Raw genomic sequence first — 20,027 nt, forward strand, 5'->3', positions numbered from 1 at the left:
CGTGTCTGATTAACCTGACTGAGTTCTTCGATGACATAACAGAGAGGGTTGATGAAGGTAGTGTCGTAGATGTTATCGATATGGGCTTTCAAAAGGCCTTTAATAAAGTACCACATAACAGATTTATTCAGAAAATAGAAGCACATGGTATTAAAGGGATGGTGGTCACTTGAGTATGTAATTGGCTAAGGGATAGGAGGCAGAGAGTAGTGGTGAACAGATGTATTTCTGACTGGAGAGAAGGATACAGTGGGGTCCCCCAGGGATCAGTATTAGGACCATTGCTTTTCTTGATATATAAAAGTGACCTGAACTTGGGTATAGAAACATAGAAAATAGGAGCAAGAGTAGGCCATTCGGCCCTTCGGGCCTGCTCCACCATTCAAAATGATCATGGCTGATCGTCTAACTCAGTACCCGGTTCCCGCTTTTTCCCCATATCCCTTGATCCCTTTAGCATTAAGAAATATAGCTATCTCCTTCTTGAATACATCTAACGAATTGGCCTCTCCTGCCTTCTGTGGTAGAGAATTCCACAGGTTCACCACCCTCTGAGTGAAGAAATTTCTCCTCATCTCGGTTCTAAATGGCATACCCCGTATCCTGAGACTGTGACCCCTGGTTCTGGACTCCCCAGCCATCGGGAACATCCTCCCTGCATCTAGTCTGTCTAGTCCTGTTAGAATTTTATATGTTTCAATGAGATCACCTCCTTCTTCTAAACTCTAGTGAATATAGGCCTAGTCGACCCAATCTCTCCTCATACGTCAGTCCTGCCATCCCAGGAATCAGTCTGGTAAACCTTCGTTGCACTCCCTCCATGGCAAGGACATCCTTCCTCATAAGGAGAACAAAACTGCACACAATACTCCAGATGTGATCTCACCAAGGCTCTGTATAACTGCAGTAAGACATCCCTGCTCCTGTACTCAAATCCTCTTGCAATGAAGGCCAACAAACCATTCGCCTTCCTAACTGCTTGCTGCACCTGAATGCTCGCTTTCAGCGACTGGTGTACAAGGACACCCAGGTCTCGTTGCACCTCCCCTTTTCCCAATCTATCACCATTCAGATAATAATCTGCCTTTCTGTTTTTACAACCAAAGTGGATGACCTCACATTTATCCACGTTATATTGCATCTGCCATATTTTTGCCCACTCACCCAACTTGTCTAAATCACATTGGAGCCTCTTGGCATCCTCCTCACAGCTCACATTCCACCCCAGCTTTGTGTCGTCTGCAAACTTGGAAATGTTACATTTAGTTCCCTCTTCCAAATCATTGATATATATTGTGAATAGCTGGGGCCCAAGCACTGATCCCTGCGGTACCCCACTAGTCATAGCCTGCCACCCGGAAAAAGACCCGTTTATTCCTACTCTCTGTTTCCTGTCTGTCAACCAATTCTCAATCCATGCCAGCATATTCCCCCCAATCCCATGTGCTTTAATTTTGCACACTAACCTCTAGTGTGGGACCTTATCAAAAGCCTTCTGAAAATCCAAGTACACCACATCCACTGGTTCTCCCCTATCTATTCTACTAGTTATATCCTCAAAAAACTCCAGTAATTTGTTAAGCATGATTTCCCTTTCATGAACCCATGCTGATTTTGTCCAATCCCGTTCATGCCTTCCAAGTGTTCTGTTATCACATCTTTTATAATAGATCTAACATTTTCCCCACTACTGATGTTAGGCTAACTGGTCTGTAATTCCCTGTTTTTTCTCTCCCTCCTTTTTTAAATCTTACATTTGCCACCCTTCAATCTGTAGGAACTGTTCCAGATTCTACAGAATTTTGGAAGATGATCACCAATGCATCCACTATTTCCAGGGCCACTTCCCACAGGTACTCTGGGAAGTATAGGGAGTACAATTTCGAAGTTTGCGGACGATACAAAACTTGGCAACATAGTAAATAGTGAGCAGGATAGTAGCAGACTTCAGGAGGACGTAGACCGACTGGTGAAATCGGCAGACACATGGAAGATGCAATTTAGTGCGGATAAATGTGAAGAACAACATGGAGAGGCCCTAGAATCTAAATGGTACTATTTTGAGGGCGTTGCAAGTGCAGAGGGCCCCGGGGGCGCATAGTCACAAATCTTTGATGGGGACAGGGCAAGTTGATAAGGCGGTTAAGAAAGCGTATGGGACACTCGGCTTTGTAAATAGAGGCATTGAATACAAAAATCTTTACAAATCACTGGTTAGGCCTCAGCTGGAGTATTGTGTACAATTCTGGGCATCACACTTTAGGAAGGATGTCAAGGCCTTGGAGAGGGTACAGAGGAGATTTACCAGGATGATATTAGGGATGAGGTACTTCAGTTATGTGGAGAGATTGGACAAGCTGGGATGGTTCTCCTTCGAGCAAAGAAGGTTATGGGGAGACCTAATAGAGGTATTCAAAATAATGAGGGGTTTTGATAGAGCAAATAGGGAGAAACTGTTTCCTCTGGCAAGTGGGTCGGTAACCAGAGGTCATAGGTTTAATCATAGATTTAAAATAATTGGCAAAAGAACTAGAGGGGAAATGAGGAGATTTTTTTCACACAGAGGGTTGTTAAGATCTGGAACACACCACCTGAAAGGGTGGTGGAATCAGATTCCATAGGAACTTTCAAAAGACAAGTGGACATGTGTTTTAAGAGGGCTAATTTGCTGGGTTATGGGTGTGGGACTAAATTGGACAGCTCTTTCAAAGAGCTGGCACAGGCACGATGGGCTGAATGGCCTTCTCCTGTTCTGTATGGTTCTAAAATTCACTACCGGAAAGAATGAGACTTCATGCTTTTAATTTTTCACTTTTTCGGTCAGGGAGGTTGATTTTCAGTCATTAACAATTATCATGTTGTTAAAAAGGGAGTTACACTATTAATTACTAGACTTAACTTTGTGGTCAGTTTAATGGGCAGTTAATGTACAAATGCAACAACTTCATGAAACTCACAGGGCGGTTAAGTGCGAGATGCTGTTTTTGTGAAGTTAACGGGGGAGTGGCACAAATCTTCCAGCAATTTGCGGCGATTCGCAATTCATGGGGGTATCTCTTCCTCGCCACAAGTTGCTGGCTGATTTGTACATTAATAATATCGTTCACACACTGTTACTTTTTCAGCAAATTCTGGCCCAATCTTTTTAATTCTTTGCATTTGGACATTGCTGATGGATAATCTGCATTATTTTTTAAACCAATTTTTCCCTTTCTTCTCCTCAGTGTTACCTTCTTACAGACAACAGTTCCATGGTTCCACAGGCACCAGTAGTCATCCATACCTTGCCCAAGTGGCCATTATTCATGTGTGAGCCGCTAAGTTGAGTGCTGGCAGACTGTTCAATCACAAGGGGCATCATAGTTGAGCCCCATCCTGTCTTAATTTGACAACCAGTCACACAATAGTTGATGGACAGTGTTCAGGAACTCAACTGTATTTCTCCCCTCCCTAGCTCAGGGGCACTAAGACCAATTGTAGCATCCCTACCATTGCCTCGCTAAGATTAGCTAACTCGGGGATAGGATCTGGAACCAACCAATCTCTATGCCACAGTAACTTGATAAATTTAATGAGCATCACAGGAACTACATATCCTTTATACGGTGGATTAATCTGCAGAAAGATTTTGGACGCATTAAATTTTTATACTTCTTTCAATGCTTACACATAATTTTAGCTATATGCTTTGTAAATAGTTTCATATTTTTATAGGGAAGATGGAATATTAGATTACCAGTCTTGTACGGTCTTCAATTGATAAACATCCTCCACTCCATTGAAGCAATGTATATCAAGTGATAGCATGCATATAAGTATTTAATCTTTGGATTCTAGTTAGGTATCTATCCGCATCATGTAAAATCTCAAGACTTGTGCCACTGCATCAGTTTATGTTGACCTGAATATATTATACTCTGTGGGGTCAGATGGGTGGGATCACGGTGCGTGAAGAAGGATGCATATCATTCCAAAAACAAAGATGATCCTGTAAGGTAGGTAAGCTATATTCTTCATTCCACATCCTCTGGGCACCAACATACAAGAAATTTAGAGATGGGGAGGCTCGTAGTAGGAACCATAACATTAGTTGTCAAGACCTATCTGCCGAAGTGTTGTCTGCTGTAATTAAATCTGGACAGTAATGTTTCGTAAATGTTTGAGGATTGCTCCACGCGATAGCCTTGCAAATGCTATCAATTGGTGCCTGAGTAAGAGATGCTCAGGAATCACAACACACCAGTGCCTATAGAAGTGTATATATATATATATAAAAAAACCATATACTTAAGACAATCATTATGCTAAGATTTTATATTACTAAAAGTCGTGAAAGCTGATTAAAAAGATACATGACGATCAGCCAGTCAGCAGTTTCTTTCTCATTGGACTTGTCAATGCAAAACTTGATATAATCTTCTATTGTTTGTGATTGATTCTAAAATATCACTTTCACTGGGCAGAGGTACAAACTCTAAAGAAACACTGTCAGAATGCCAAATCAAAAATGACTGATCCATAACAGGGCCCGCATGTAAAGTATGAACTGTTCAAATTTTCCTGAGGTACACTTTGCTGAAAAAATGATGCAAGATACAATGTTCAAAGGGTTATTCAATTAGCAAATACTGCATGTTAAATGTGCATCTTGAATTTTTTTGCCATTGTTTGCATCATATTCTCAATGGTTTTTGCAGCTGCATTTCTTTTATTTCTGCGGGATAGAGAACCCAAAACATAAATAGCAACCAATTCTATTGAAGTTTGCAATAAAACCTGAATTTAAACATATTTATTTAAACAGAACATTTCAGTAATACCAAGTATTGTTGCAGAGATGCTTAGTAAACAAGAAAATATTTTTGATCTTTTCTAAGTATTATATTTCTTGGTCCTCACATTCTTAAACAGAAGGGACAGAGTGCCATTCGACAGCCTATGTAACATGCTGCTCCCCCCCAGTGAAACATGCACTATTTATTTATTTGTGTAACCACAGTATGTGAAAGTTTATTTATCTACCTGCCTGAAGTGAGGAAGGAAAACAGGAATCAAACAGGAATAAATCTAAAAACACAATTCTCTCTTAAGATCCAGAATTTCAGGACCTTGATTATTTATTCTGCGCTTTTATGTCAAGAGTTCATTCATGCTACCTTGAGTTCTAGAATTCCCAGGTTGCCTTTGCTCTGCAATCGATGGCAGAACGAACAATTTCATTGCCTTTGGCAGCAGAAGCAATATTTTCAAACTTTCATGACTGTTCTCTAGCCTCTCAGGCCCGGTGATGCTGTAGCGAGGAGCCATGACAAAATTCCTGCCCTCCCATCACCAGAAACAGGGTGGGCGCCCACCAAAAATGTGTGAAATAGCCTGACGCCAGGACTTCCAATGGGGTTAGGGTCCTCCACAGCTGGCAGGCAGAAGTTTCGCTCTGCAACCCCCCCACCGAGGAGTTTTGCAGCCCACATCGTTAACAGAAGCAAAACTGTGTCTCCTGTCAGCAGTAAATCTCTTTAGACATCAGGTACTTCTTCAGTTTACAATTATGAATAGGGCAGAACTAAGGTGTATATTCCTACAAACGATTGCGTCAGATTGGCTCAGTGGTAGCTCTCTTGCCTCTGAGTCAGGTCATGGATCAAGCCCCACTCCAGGACTTGAGCATATAATTTAGAATGATTCTGCCTGCTCAGCTGGATATAAAAGATCCCAAGGCACTATTCCAAGAGGAGCAGGGAAATTCTCCGCGTCCCAGCCAAATTCGAGTTCTGATGAAGGCCCATGCCTGACACATCAACGGTTTTCCTTTCTTTACGGACACTGCCTGACTTGCTGAGTACTTCCAGCATTTTCTGTTTTTGTTTCACATTTACAGCATTTACTGTATTTTGTTTTGTGCTTTAATGTAAAAAGTGTCATTTCTTTCATAAATGAAAATAGAATTACAAAAAACTCTTCTTTAAAAACAGATTACAAAGTTTATTTAACTTTTTTGTGTACTTTTAGTAGGAGGATGTCATCATTTCAAAAATATTACTGGAAACCTTAGAGTCATAGAGTCATATGACTCTATGACTCTATAACCTTCTCATCAGTTAACACCGGTCAGTGTGCCTCATTCCCAGGATGTCACGTGGCTGCAGCATTTTATCGTTCCACCCAAACAAGGGTCTGTAATAATAACGGCTGTAGTTCAGTCAAACTTTGAAACAAAGCTGACATTTTTCAAGCTCCGTTTGCCTGGAGCTTCCCCCGTGGGCGCAATCGGGAAATTGCGTCCAAAATGCGGCCATCGGGCCGAGGTGAAATTGTTCCCAAGTTCCCAGGCAAAATAGTTATCATAAACTCACCAATCAATCAGCGCAATCAACGAGCGTAATTGAAACATATCCGGAACAGAACTAATGGAGCCTCAAGGTGCTGGGGTGGGGTGGTAAAAGAGGTGAGAAAACAAAATTCACCTTCAGAGGCTGGAGACTGCAAGGTAAGCAGCACTTATCTCTCGACCTTGCAAACTTTTACATTAATTAATTTAAATTACTGTGTAGCGAGTCTGAACAGTGTCTAACTTTTCCTTTCTTGCAGATGACTAACAGTGCAGACACTGGTGGCAAGGCTGCCCCCGCAAGAGGGCCTTCAATTTTGCTGAGGAGGACCTTCTCGATGAGGTCGAGACACGGCACATCAGAATAACTGGTTCCTCAGGAGCACAGCCCTCATGTGCGGTGAGGAGGTGGACATGGACTGCAGTGGCCAAGGCCTCACCGATAGTGCCAAGGGCGGCAGTGCCATAAAAAGTTTAATGGCCTAGCTAGATCATAGAAGGCAAGAAACTCAATTTTCCATGATGTTCTGCCACGCCCAATCTGGTCGTCAGACTCAGGTGAAACAAGCTGAGCCGTGACCGGTCGGAGAGACCTCCCCAATGGATCGAGGGGCTAAATGGTCTACTCCTGTTCCTATGCAGTCTAGCAGCTCCTTCAATTACTCCAAACACTTTTTAATCTTTTCTTTTTCTGTCTTTGTAAGGCAAGAATGTGCACAATGCCCATGAAAGGGTGAGGAGTCGGGGGGGGTGGAGGGTGGTCCCATACCTCCAATCGCTGACCCCACATGAGCAGAAGAAGGTGGAGCTGTTGGGCAGCTGGACCACCGTGGCCGTGGTGGCAGCCGAGGCGGTTGGGGAGAGTCCATAAACAGGTGAGTACCTGCTTGCTGGCTATTTATCAATGCTGCAGTACAAGGCTGACACAGCATTCTCAACCCTATCTCTTCCCCATCCCCCCCCCACCCCATGGGGCATCTCACCACTGGTTAGGGCAACCATTCAAACTCTCCAAGAGGCCCCCCGAGCAAGCACAATTGGAGGAAGCTCGTGTTTCGAAGCTGGGGGCGTGGCCAGTTTTGTGGGCGGGGTCTCGTTCAGATGCAGGGTTTAATGGATGCACTTAAAAGATCGTGGCTACTTGGGTGTATTGTACGTGCGTGCGTAACTCGCTTACGCCCGATTATCCACGATCCTTTAAGCCACCTAACTTATTTACGCCCAGATCACCCGTGTATCTGGGCACAAATCAGGAGGAAACTCCAGGCCATTAATGGCAGATATACTTTAAAATATAAGCCATCACTATGCCTCTGTAACAAGTGTATGACATTGCAAACTTGTATACAGCTACACAAGGGAATGCCACTTCAAATTCAAACTGATGAGAAACTACAGATAGTAGGGGTGAATTTCCGCAGCAGTTCTCCCGCTCGCTTATGCCATTTTCCCAAGGTTTTCACGGCTTTTCCAACGTAGGTACAGCGGACAAGGGGGAGAACTCCTCTGTTAATTCACCCATCGTCACTCAGAACTCACATGCTTGATAATGCACCTTAAATAGTCAACAAATTTCAATTATGGATTCTTGTGACCCTATTCTTCAAAAGGTGTAGCAGCTACCGACCATGAGTGTACACTTACAGAATAGTGTTGGTTTCCAGTCCACTCAGCACGTTACTGACTCTCTTGTTTGACCTTCTTTCTATTTATTAGTTTCTTTAACTGTTTTGCAACATTATTGGGGTTTCTGTAGATCACCCGTCTGTCTGTTCCTTTCATTTTGATCCATTTGGCTGAGGGGTAACCTTGTGTAATGAATTGCTGCTGAAACTGGGTCACAACCTGTAGTGAATGTTAAAGGAAAGAAAAAGTCAAACTGGGTTTAACTGACACCAAGACTCTGAAACCCAAAAAGATGAATAGGACTAGAACAGCAATAAAACTAGAGAATGCCATTTCAAATTTAAACTGAGACAAAACTACAGATAGTAGGGGTGTTTCACGGGTCCTCCCACTCATTTACATCATTTCCCAGGGTTGCTGTTGCTCTTCCTCTGAAGTTACAAGACATAAATCGCATATTATAGAAATCATTCATCTTTCCCATTCACAACAGCTAAAGACCAATGATGTACAATTCCCATTGACTATTTCCTATTTTTATTTCCTTAGTCATTTTTCTAATCAGTAATGCAGGATTTTAAACACTTGCGTATTGTGAAGAATGGCTTTTTCCACAATTACTAAAATTTATATCCTAGAGGTTTTCATAGACTTGATTTTGGTCACTTTCAGGTCAGTGGATATTGTCAGAAGTCACATTTGATTATGGCAAAGCGGAAGAGTTTAATGAAAACGAGGATGTCAGTATATTAGTTTCAATGGTGCCTTTTACACCTTCCATCATTGACAAAAACCTTTAAACAATGAATATTAGACAAAAAATCATCATGACCTATTTTTAAATTTAAAGAATTGATGCTATTCAATTAAGCTGTCCAGTCAAGCTGAATTAAAAGTAGATTTTCAGTCCATCTAATATTTTTTTAAATGCATAGTGTTAACCTTATATCTGTACTTGCTAAAGTTATATGGAAATTATTAACAATCAAATTACCCATCAACTTAAAGGTTCTGACCTAGTCCATGATCATTGTTAGTTTTTGGCTCGTCTGTTCCACTGGTTGTCTGATGTATTTACTGATTGCAGTTTTATACTCCCTTAGATTTTCAGAGTCCATAATATTAGGTGGCTCACAGTTACTAAAGATGATGCAGTAGGTGTGCGGTTTATTAGGCTGGGACTTTAGTGATGAATTTACTAGGTTTTTAAAGACTTGAAAATCCAGTCAGGTAGTCATGGCAGATACCTGGGAGTCTTTTGCTATACCTGGTGTCCACTAAAATAAACATTAGAGTATATTTTAAAATAGTTCTTCCCACCAACCTCTGTGGCCATCAGATCAGGTACCCAGTATCTTGTCTATCTGTGCTTACGCTATTGAATGGAAGTAGGTTCATCTACCGGTAGGGGAGGGGGGGGCATGGTGCAAAACATCCAGCTGCAGCTCAACATGTTGGAGTTCCAAAATGTATAGTTCTTATCTTACCTATTCATGGTACAACATTTTTGTTCTTTCTGGGGAAAATGGCATTTTCTGGACCTTACAGAACTGTCCATCAAATTTAGGTTTTTAAATACTTTGCATATATAGATAACTTTAACAAGGATTATACACACACATATAATTACCACCCCTTCTGACTGCGTTGTATTTTTGAGTAAAGAAAGAATGCAAGAAAAGCAGCCAGTGGAATAAAAGGGAACATGTGGACCTTAGCTGTTATCATAAGACTTGGTAGCAAAGAGTGTTGTCAGGTAGTACAATTAACAATACTGTCTCCAAGTTATTAATCGGACTTTAGCCTCATGGAAACTATACTGCAACATGTTCAATCTAAATCACTTGAAATATTTGAAATTTCATACCTTAGGATATAATATCACTGATCGAGAAGGGAAGTGGAGCAATCAGGGTATCAAGCAGGTCAATTTTTGTTTAAATGTACTGACTTCAAATTCTGAACAGATGAAATAAGACTAAACTACAACCTTTGACTTAAGAGTACCTGTTTCTACATTAAACAGTATGGGCTCGATTTTCGGGGATTCCCGGGGCGGGTCCGGAGCCCGGCTCCAACCCGCCCAACTTCTGGATTCCCCGGTGATGCGCTTAGATGCGCGCGCAGCCCCCGCATGCGGGACTCCCGCTGGCAATTAAAGCCGGCGGGATCCCACTTAAATCAATTAATTTGATACTTCAGATCGTTTACAGACCTGATTGACCTGATATTTTAGGAGGGGTAGGATTTTCAGGTCAACTGAGACTGTTTCCCGTACTGGGGGAAACACTCCCAGTTGAAATGGAGGTGTTGCAACCACCAGCCTGTGGCAGCTGCAAAGGTCCATTTGACAGGTGGAGGGGTGGGGGGGGGGGTAGGGGCGGGCGGAGGGGGGAGACCCTCATTCATTGCAGGAGGCCACTCTGTCACTTGGGACAAAGTTTGGCCTCCACCACCCTCCTCCTAACACAAAAAATCACAAACTTGCAACCTCAACCCCGGTGTCCAGACACATTTACCTACCTTGCGGACCCCCTCAGATGTACATCTTCCGGATGGGGGCCGCCATAGCTGCAGTCATGACCTCCTCAGAGGACGAACAGCATCACCTGCCTCGCCAGCCACGCCGTCCACTTCTGACACGTGGAGCTCCACAACACAGTGCTGTGACACATCCACCTGCACAGCAGGAGGGAAGGCAACCGCAGAGAGAGATGCGTCGCAGAAGGCTGTACCCTCGCCGCAGGGTCTACAGTCTGAGGCTCAGCTTCCTGGACCTCTCTGAGGAGCAGTGCACACAGAGGCTCAGAGTCACTCGACATGTAGTCGTGGACATCTGCAGCCTCCTTGATGCCGAGCTGCTCCCGGCTGGCCCGAGCACCATCTTCTTACCTGTCACTGTCAAAATCACCACTGCCCTCAACAACTTCTCCTCCACATCCTTCCAGGGTGCCACCGGGGACATCGCCGACGTCTCTCAGCCGTCTGCACAAAAGAGCCCTGCAAATATGCCTACACCCACTCTGCAGTAACACAATGGGTGGCATCAGGTGTGGGTCTTCATGGTGATCCTCAGGAAAGGGCATTATTGCACAAACCAGACAAGATTTGCAAAGACGTGGTAGTAGTGGTGATAACAAATTTTTATGTTTTTTTGCAAAACAAACAAAAGTAAATCAAAAACATGACATTTTGTCTTACACCTTTGTGCATTCCGTTTGTGCTCACAAAACCTTCGCCTTACGTTTACGGGAACCCCTACGTGGTGCTACCCCTGTGGCTTCAGCAGAGGAAGTGGCAGGTTGCTCTTGTCCATGCCCTGACCGATGAGATGCTTTGCACGGACACCATCTGAGGGCCCCACCAAAGACTGCTCCACCTGCGCTTGTGCAGGGGCAGGCTCGGCCACCTGGAGAGGAGGCAGCATTGCGGGTACTGGTTGAGAGGGGGGCAACGGGTGAGACGTGGGAGCGCTTTGAGTGGCGTCCCCACTTCCATGTCCCCTTTCACCATCATCCCTCTCCTGGCCCAGGCCCACATCACTCCTTCCACTCTGCTGGACAACAGTTTGGAGGACTTGTGTGAAGCCTTGGAAGGCCAGTTGTGAGGTATGTGTCAGCCTGTTTAAGGCGGCAGAATGTTGCTCACCCTCAACAATGGGTCCGTTGTTGTCCGTCGAGCTTCAAGCGCAGCTCAACAATGGGTCCATTCAGGCCATTGTCAGGGCCTGAATGGACCCATTGTTGAGCTGCGCTTGAAGCTCGATGGAGGCTATCCTTTCCTCCATCGCAGACATTCCTGCACCTACCCACGACACTATCTCAGAGATGCCTTCATGTCCCTGTGACACTATCTCAGAGATTCCCTCCTATACCAGTGCCACCATTCCACTCATGCAGGAGTTGGACTCCTCCATCCTCTGCGCGAATGTGGTGAGTGCGCGTGGCAACTGTTCCAGTACCTCGGCAATGTGCTGCTGCCCCTCGATGACTCTCCTTTTCATGGCTGGCCCCCAGGGTTCAGCATCTGGGTCCAGCTGAACAGAGCCTGGAGAAGAGTGCTCCCACTGACCCGGACTCTCCACGGCTGCCCCTGCCACCAGGGTCTGCTCGTGCTCACATTTGCGTGGTGACTCACCATGTGCAAGCCCAACTATGGGAGGACGGGGACCCACCGAGGTGTGTGTATCTGCACTGGTGGATGGCTGGCTCAGATGTGACAATGCACCCTCAGAGGCCGGCAGGTCCTCTGAGGAATCGTCCTCCGCAGTCACGGCGCTCACAGATGGCCCTGCAAGAGAACATATGGACAGATGTTGAGGTGCTGCAGATGCCAAGTGATGCTAAGATCATACGCTATCATGAGTGCGGAGTGTTAGATTTCTGTCACCAGCCGCTTGTGCACTCCCAGTCTCGGCGTCCGCCATGGACAGGCACTCCAGCGTCCGGCTTATTTCTAGTGCCCGCTGCTCCGTGTCTGTTAAGACCACCTGGTGTGGCGGGCCCCCTCCGGTCCTTGCCCTCTCCCGGACATTCTGGCACAGAGACGTGATTGAGTGATGGTTGCATGGTGACCCGCTGCATGCACTGGTGTGGGTGGGGGTGAGCGTGAGGGAGATGCATGGGAGGGTGCGTGTGAGACATAGCCATGAGATTGTATAAGGATTGGGTTGCGTGGTAGTATTCGAATGGGAACTGGGGTGGTGAGTACGTGCAGGCAAGGTGAGGATGATGGTTGAGTGGATGTGAGGAGTGATGCGAGAGTGTTGTGGTGGTGGAGGTGATGTGGAAGATGGAGTATGGGAGAATGCGTAAGTATACTCACTTTGGCTGACCTGGTTAGGTCATTAAAGCGCTTCCTGCACACATAGCCGCTGCTGCTGACCTCCTCAGCCACCTCCAGCCAGGCCTTCTTGGAGGCGGAGGGAGGCCACCTCCTCCCATCCGATGGAAAAAAAATTTCCCTCCTCCTCCTCCACCCCATCGAGCAGCACCTGGAGAGAGGAGTCAGAGAGCCTTGCCTCTGGCCTGCTCCATACTCCAAAATTGGTTCTTTGCTGCAGGAGGAGCATTGGAGGACTGCCCCTTTAAATAGGGCTCCTCCTGCTGACAGCCTGTGATGTGGGTGCGCAGTGCGCCCACTGCGCAGGTCTAGAACGGGAATCCCGGAAGCACGTGTAAGTACCTTCAGTTAGGCTGCGATCGCGTGCGGAGCGCCCCGATTTCACTAGGCGCGTTACCCAAGCGCCCAGTCCACCCCCCGCTGCCAACCCACCTCCCTCCTAATATCGGGCCCTATATGCTCAACTGAATACTTTGACATGACATTATGCAGTGTTAACACTGCACTGGGAGCTGTGAGAGCTCAGATCCAAGAGTGCAATCATTTTCTGGGCTTAGATCCAGTCTCCTCACTGAAAATTCGCTGCATTTGTTTTGGGAAAACATATAAAAATTCAAATATCAGTTGAAGTAAAGGTTTCACTCAGGAGGGAAAATAATAAAAGCAAAGGCAAACTCACTAGATACCCTCAGCTTCACTTTGTGTCAAAAAAATGACTGCCATGGCAAAAATCCAAATATGTGCACATCTTATTATTTGACTACATAACAACACTGACTGCACTTCAAAAATTGTCCATTGGTTGCAAAGCACTTTGAAGCCCTAAGATGCAACATAATAAGTTTCCTTTCCTTCTTTCATCATTACCTAACTTAATGTGGCCCTCAATATTACAATCCTCTTTCAACTGTACAAGCATGTTAAATTGTAGCAGAGGTTGAGCAAGTGATCCTTTCGGCCTTTCAGGGAAAGTCTACATAAACAATCGCCTTTAAGTCTGCACATTAGAAAGTAAGAACTTGCATTTATATAGTGCCTTTCATGTCCTCAAGTTATGCCAAAGCACTGCACAAGCAATGAATTGCTTTTGAGGTATAGTCATTTTTGTTTTGTAGGCAAACGCAGTAGCCAATTTGAATGCAGCAAGATTCCACAAACAGCAGTAAGATAAATGCCCAGATAAATTGTTTTTGGTGGTGGTAGTGAAGAAGGGATAAATGTTGGCCAGGGCACCATGAGAACTGCCCTGCTGAAACATACCAGCTAGAAATGCTGACCTGCTATTTTTAAAGTAAATATAGTTTAGTAGATATGAGGGGCGAGTTACAAGATTGCAATTTAAAGTGCTCACCCAACCATATGAGTAAAGCTTGTGCATGGAGTTTAAATTATAACCTTCAATTCACTCCATAATGATGCTTTATGTAACAAATTATGTGGCAATACATACACTTTTTTAGATACAATCATGTTTTGGTGTCAGTGCTGAACTGTTAGCTTTGCGGTTAAGACAGTGTGACATTGGACCTCAGGTATAACTCCTGTTTGTACCTTTACATCTCATGGTATCATGCTAGGCCTTATATTATTAGTTTTTGTTCCCAGAAATATTTTAATACTGATTTGCAATTATAAAGAACATATTTTTTCCCAGTAATCAACTGCACTTTATTTTTCTGAAACCTGGTGCTTATTTGGCAACCATCGTTTCTTCAGTGTGGAGGTTATCTCACGTATTCATGGATCAATAACACACAATACACTGGTATTCACAGTAAGAACTGTCAGCAAAAAAAAGAGAACCCAAAACCAAACAAAACCACCCCAGAGAATTCACAGCGCACTATTACATAAAATATCCCCATTAAATGTAAAAGTACTACCTCATTTTGGGAGTTAGATGTCATCCACGTCCCTTGAGGAAACTAATGTCTTGCAATCCCTCCCAGGTATTTGTTGTTCTATAGATAAGCTATTGCACAAGTTAAACCATAGTCTGCTACAAATGGCTATGGCTACTGTGCATTCAAATGGATTGTCAGATTCTCAGCAGGCTAAAATGATAATATTGCGGGTCACCATTGATTCAGATGCAGTACTTGCCTGATTCAAAGGTTCAGGAAGCTTTTCGTCATAACAATCTCCTGTGATCACCGTTACAGTAGTTGTGCTGGACAGTGGTTTAAATTTTGAAATGTCTCTGTAATAAAAACATTTTAAAAAAGGTTAAGAGGCAGTGAATAAGGATTCGTACATACCTTATCTGAAAATCTTCAGGGTACAACACAATATTTTAAAAAGGGAATCATTTCAGAACCCTTTTCCTTCTCCCTCAAATTCTGAGTTTCCTTGAATAATACAATTTTTATTTGTAATGATTAACTTCATTGGGCAGAATGAAAAATTGGTTACCATATTTTCCCATGAATTTCACAAATTATTGCTTTGAATGTGAATTTTTAGCTTGTATTATAAAACACAGCTAACACAAATGAGTCACATTTATACTCAACCAACTAGAATTATGTCCCATCACAAGGGTTTAATTTTTAAAAAATATTTCGAAGAAAAGGATATAAAAAAATCGGTCAAAACAATCTTCTACCCTGTCGGTATTATCCTTTGGTACGTCATTCATTTCACTCCCTGGAGACCCAATACTTTGGTGTTCTCCTCGCACTAGGGAACTACTCCAATGCCAAATGTTTCAGGCGTATCAAATAATGGGTTGATAGAGAAACCAGAAAATCAGTTTTTGAGAACAGCCTGAATGCTAATCGAAAAGTGCCTGAATTAGGAAGTCAGTAATGGTCGGTACAGATTTTTGGATTCTCTGCAGAGCATGTCCATAACTAATATTATTAATTTTGTAAATAAACATCTCTCCTAGGAGATGGATCTTTACCAATTTCATTCTGTAATAAAAACTAAGATGACTTCATTCTGGGAGCACTATACCTACACTGTCGTTTTCAAACATGTTTCTCCTCCTTTTCCTCTTCCTCTCTTGAAGGTCGGACACCTCAGCCAACTCATCGTTAATCATGTGTGAGCTTCGACAGTGAGTGTCAGTGGTTTGTTTCACTACAAGGACTATCACAATCAAGTCTGATCCTCTTCTCGCTTGATTTCCATATAAACATAGGCCAGGAATTCTGTTGGAGCTGTTCTCTCTTCATAGCCATAACTTCACCGGAGGTATGGTGCAAACTCTGTTTATGCAAATTACAGCAGTGGAGCAGCTCCAAGGAAACTCCCGGCCATACACTTCCCGTTAAGGACCGTGGGTAGCAATCGGAAGCAAGAACCTTGGTTGATTTTTACTCCACCTTTGCCTGGGGTTGCTATGGCCAATTGTAGCCCCACCCCCCCCACCCAATGCTGCATGAAGCCTGGTGTCCTTCTGCCTGTGTGGTTGATGACCATTTTCATAAAAGTAATTAAATAAGGAGTGACTACACCAATTCTGTTTTCTAGCCAACCAAATTCTCATAAAAACTCAGCTCATTACTTGTACATGACACGATGATAAAAATGGCAGGCTGCTCCCTCCTAGTGACAGTAAGTGTCCCTTAATAACAAGATCTAGTAATAGCAATGATATTCTAATGTAATGTAACAATAAAAGCTATTTTTCAGTGTCACAACCCAATAAAACCCAAAGTACATAAAATCATACAGTTTACATATGACCACAAAGCAAATCTCACTGACCACTTCAATACTCAATGATCATTTATTTCTTCAATCTTTTTTTTAGTAAAATGTTTCTTTCATGATGTTTGAGTAGATTTGTTTTGATTCCACGATGTTAATCATCATCTCCTAAACTCAGCAAAATCTGAGCTTTTAGTTCAGTAAAGTTGTGGATGATTTTGTGAAGCATTGCAGAGGAGTCATTATATCTTCCTGAACCTAATATACCAAATCTCAAACTTTTTTGACCTAGAACATTGTATTATTCTGAAGGGGACCAAAATAACAAATTTAAAGTAAGCATGTTACCAACAATAAAACAAAATGAAAGAATTAAGAAGCAATTGGCTAAGCTGTATCTACATGATCACTCTGAATGAGCTCCTCCTTGACCCAAGAGTGCACAAACTGTGGCTGAAGTGACCAAACCCAGAAGTGCGCACAAAATGCTTTAGATGCATTTTTAAAAGTAATGACCAATACTTGTCAGTAATAATAGGTATCTGTCCTGCTACAAAACAACAGAAACAATGGTTTACTTTCAAATAAGATTATCTATGCTTAAACCAGTGAGAACCTGCTTGCAGCTTCAAAATTCACGGACAGAATGTCTACAGAATAACCGTTCTCCTGCTCAATGTATTTTGTGCTATTGTAACTTTGTTCTCCAGATTGACTGTCAATAACCGTTCTAAACTGCACCACCAGCCGAAGGCGTCATTTACTCTTCCACAACCGTAGAACGTGGTATCAGAATACACGCTTGTCCTTCATTGTATTTATTCTTTATAACAAAACGACGTACATTTCTAGGGTGCTCATCATATACAGAGAAACATTCCAAAGCACTTTAGATTAACTGAATGTTGGCTTTACTGACATTAACTGGACAAAGTTTTAGTTCATCCAGCTCTTAAAGTCAGATAGGTAGCAAGAGAGTGCCAACAGCTATGGGACCAATGGAGGAGATGGAGAAGCAGATCTAAGTGTCAGTGGCATACATGTGAAAACCCACTCCATTCTTCTAGATGATGTCGCCAAAGAGTAGAATATAAAATGAAGAAGAGGAAGGGCCAAGGATAGAACCAGGAAGAGACTCTAGTATCAGAACCAGGTTACAGAGTTAAATCACTACTCGTAGTTATTCATTTCACAAAATCATACAGCACAGCCATTCGGTCCATCGTGTCTGTGCCGGCTCTTTGAAAAAGCTATACAATTAGTCTCACTGCCCTGCTCTTACCCCATAGCCCTGCAAATTTCTCGTTTTCAAGTATATCTCAAATTCCTTTTTGAAAGTTACTACTGAATCTGCTCCCATCACCCTTCCAGGCAATGCATTCCAGATTATATCAATTCGCTGCATAAAAAAAGTTCATCATATCTCCCCCCCTCAATTTTTTGCCAATTATCTTAAATCTGTGTCCTCTGGTTACCGACCCTCCTGCCCATGGAAATAGTTTCTTAAGAGCATCACAAGACTGTTTTGTATCTATAGTAAAATGTGACATCTACACGTGTTGAGATCATATTTTAAATAGATTACTAGCTGATGTCCTGTGGTATTGACCATGTTAAGTAGAATGATTTGTCAGGAATTCATATGTCATGTATTGTTTTTCGATGGCTGAGCTGTGTTATTGTAAGGCAACAAAGTCTGTTATTAAGTGAACACAACCTTATACTGATCAGAGTTTAATCGCTTTTTGGGGAACCTTGCAAATTGTGATGTTCTCATCAGTCTCAGCTCCAATCCAGAAGCATCTTACATTGGGCTGGAAATTGCTCGTAAAATAACGGTGAGCCTGACAGCGCTCACCGTTATTAATGGGCAAATTGAAGAGCAAATTCAGGCGCCTGCACATGCACAGTCAAACGTGGAAATCTGGAACGTGCTCTTCCAGACTCCCTGCTGATCTGACAGCTTCGCGTAAAAGGGATATCGCAGGCTGGAATCAATGGACCAGCTCAAACTTGCTCTCCTGCCCAGCTGGAAATGAACTAATCTCACCAGAAAAAAGGTATGCTGAGTTATATCAGGTCTACAACATGGTAAGTATTAATGACTGCCAAACAACCTCTCTGGCACTGAAAATCAACTTTTAAAAATGTGGAGTCTCATTACTCCTGATTTCAATCGTCTTTGGACATTTAATACATTTTTTAAAAATGTACAATTTTAATTTTTTTTAGGTTTTCTTTCTATCTCTCTTATCTCAGTCTTTTAATCTTGCCCTCTCTTTATTTTGCTTTCTCTATCTGATTTTATAGTTCATTTACTAATCCTATCTGACACTTCCTGGTTCTCACTCGGCGTGGTTTATGAACGAGCTTCATTTCCTGGGTCTCATAGCCTGGCTTGCTTCAAGCTGATTGGTGGAGGGGACACAGAGCTCCTTCCCCTCCTCTCACAGCTCAGAGAAGCCTGGGAACAGACACTGCACTTCTTGCAGGACTCAATTAAATCAAGTTGGCGCCCAGAAGCCCGCAAAAAAGTTTGTGGGTGAATTAGTTACTTACCAGTAGCAGGCGACATGTATTCGCCACTCTGCAATTTCCAGCCCATTAAGTTACTAGCTTTCTCTTTCTTTCTAAAAGATTATTTTGTATCTCTATTATAAAGAGAGTATGTCCAGCACTAATTTCCAGTGAATCACACTTGTTCCTTATGTGTCTCACTTCATCACACTCAAATTTCTATGTCACACTTGAAAAAAAGTTTAAAGGAACAATGGCAATCATTTTACACAGGAGCCAGAATGTTTCTAAACTTTCAATAGCATTACCAAGCACTGTTTAAGAAAAGCCAGGGTTGTGACCTACAGCCCAAACAGCAAGTTAATTCTGACCTCATTCAGTGTTTAGTTAGCAATTAAGATCTTATGGCCTTAACATGGACAGCTTCACTTTAGCAGCAGAATAATTCATTCTGCATTTTCTGGTATAACATGGTCATTATAAAATAGTGCACCATCTCAATTACCATGGGCAACACCACCACAGGAAATGAATTAGTATAATAGGAATTATACCTGCACATTATCTACGTCAGATTACAAGTGTCACCCTGGAAATTTTTGCGCTGTATATTTTTTAAAAAAGTGTAAATAAAGAAAGGCAGTCATTTGGAATATACAAAGTCCGCTAGCAACTCAAAATATCTTATTTTGCAACGGAGTCAGAATGCCTGTAAACCTCTCACTGATCTTACCAATCACACTTTTGAAAAAAGTAGGGTTCCGATCTGCAATCTGAAGAGCAAACAGACTCACAAAGACCACTTGAGCATTGGTCTGAAAGGGACAGGTCAGGTTAGAAGCTAAACATCACAACTGCATTTCAAAGCCAAGACTACCCATGAGTAATGTGGTACGACATCAGCGAGTAATAGTAAATAAATCCAGCAATGAAAACACGGTTTTAGGAACAATTCATGATATTATGTACATGTGATACAATGGACAGAATGTGCAACCAAAACAGAAAGTTTTGATCAGAATGCTAAATAAGGTTTAATTTGTATCCGTCCTTAGTG

The 20,027-nt window shown here is 42.8% G+C and overlaps 1 protein-coding gene across 1 annotated transcript in view; it reads right to left on the reverse strand.

The window, feature by feature from the left end:
* Nucleotides 1-5,958: 5,958 nt before the first annotated feature.
* Nucleotides 5,959-20,027, reverse strand: part of si:dkey-122a22.2 (uncharacterized) — a 232,454-nt gene continuing 218,385 nt past the window's right edge. Inside the window, exons 11-12 of the mRNA XM_067981529.1 lie at nt 14,900-14,996; nt 5,959-8,173 (exon numbers count right to left, since the gene is read on the reverse strand). Of these exons, the coding sequence (XP_067837630.1) occupies nt 8,006-8,173; nt 14,900-14,996 (265 nt within the window). The 3' untranslated portion in view covers nt 5,959-8,005. The remainder of the gene's footprint in view (nt 8,174-14,899; nt 14,997-20,027) is intronic.

This window comes from Heptranchias perlo, chromosome 3, assembly GCF_035084215.1.
Source record: "Heptranchias perlo isolate sHepPer1 chromosome 3, sHepPer1.hap1, whole genome shotgun sequence".
NCBI lineage: Eukaryota > Metazoa > Chordata > Chondrichthyes > Hexanchiformes > Hexanchidae > Heptranchias > Heptranchias perlo.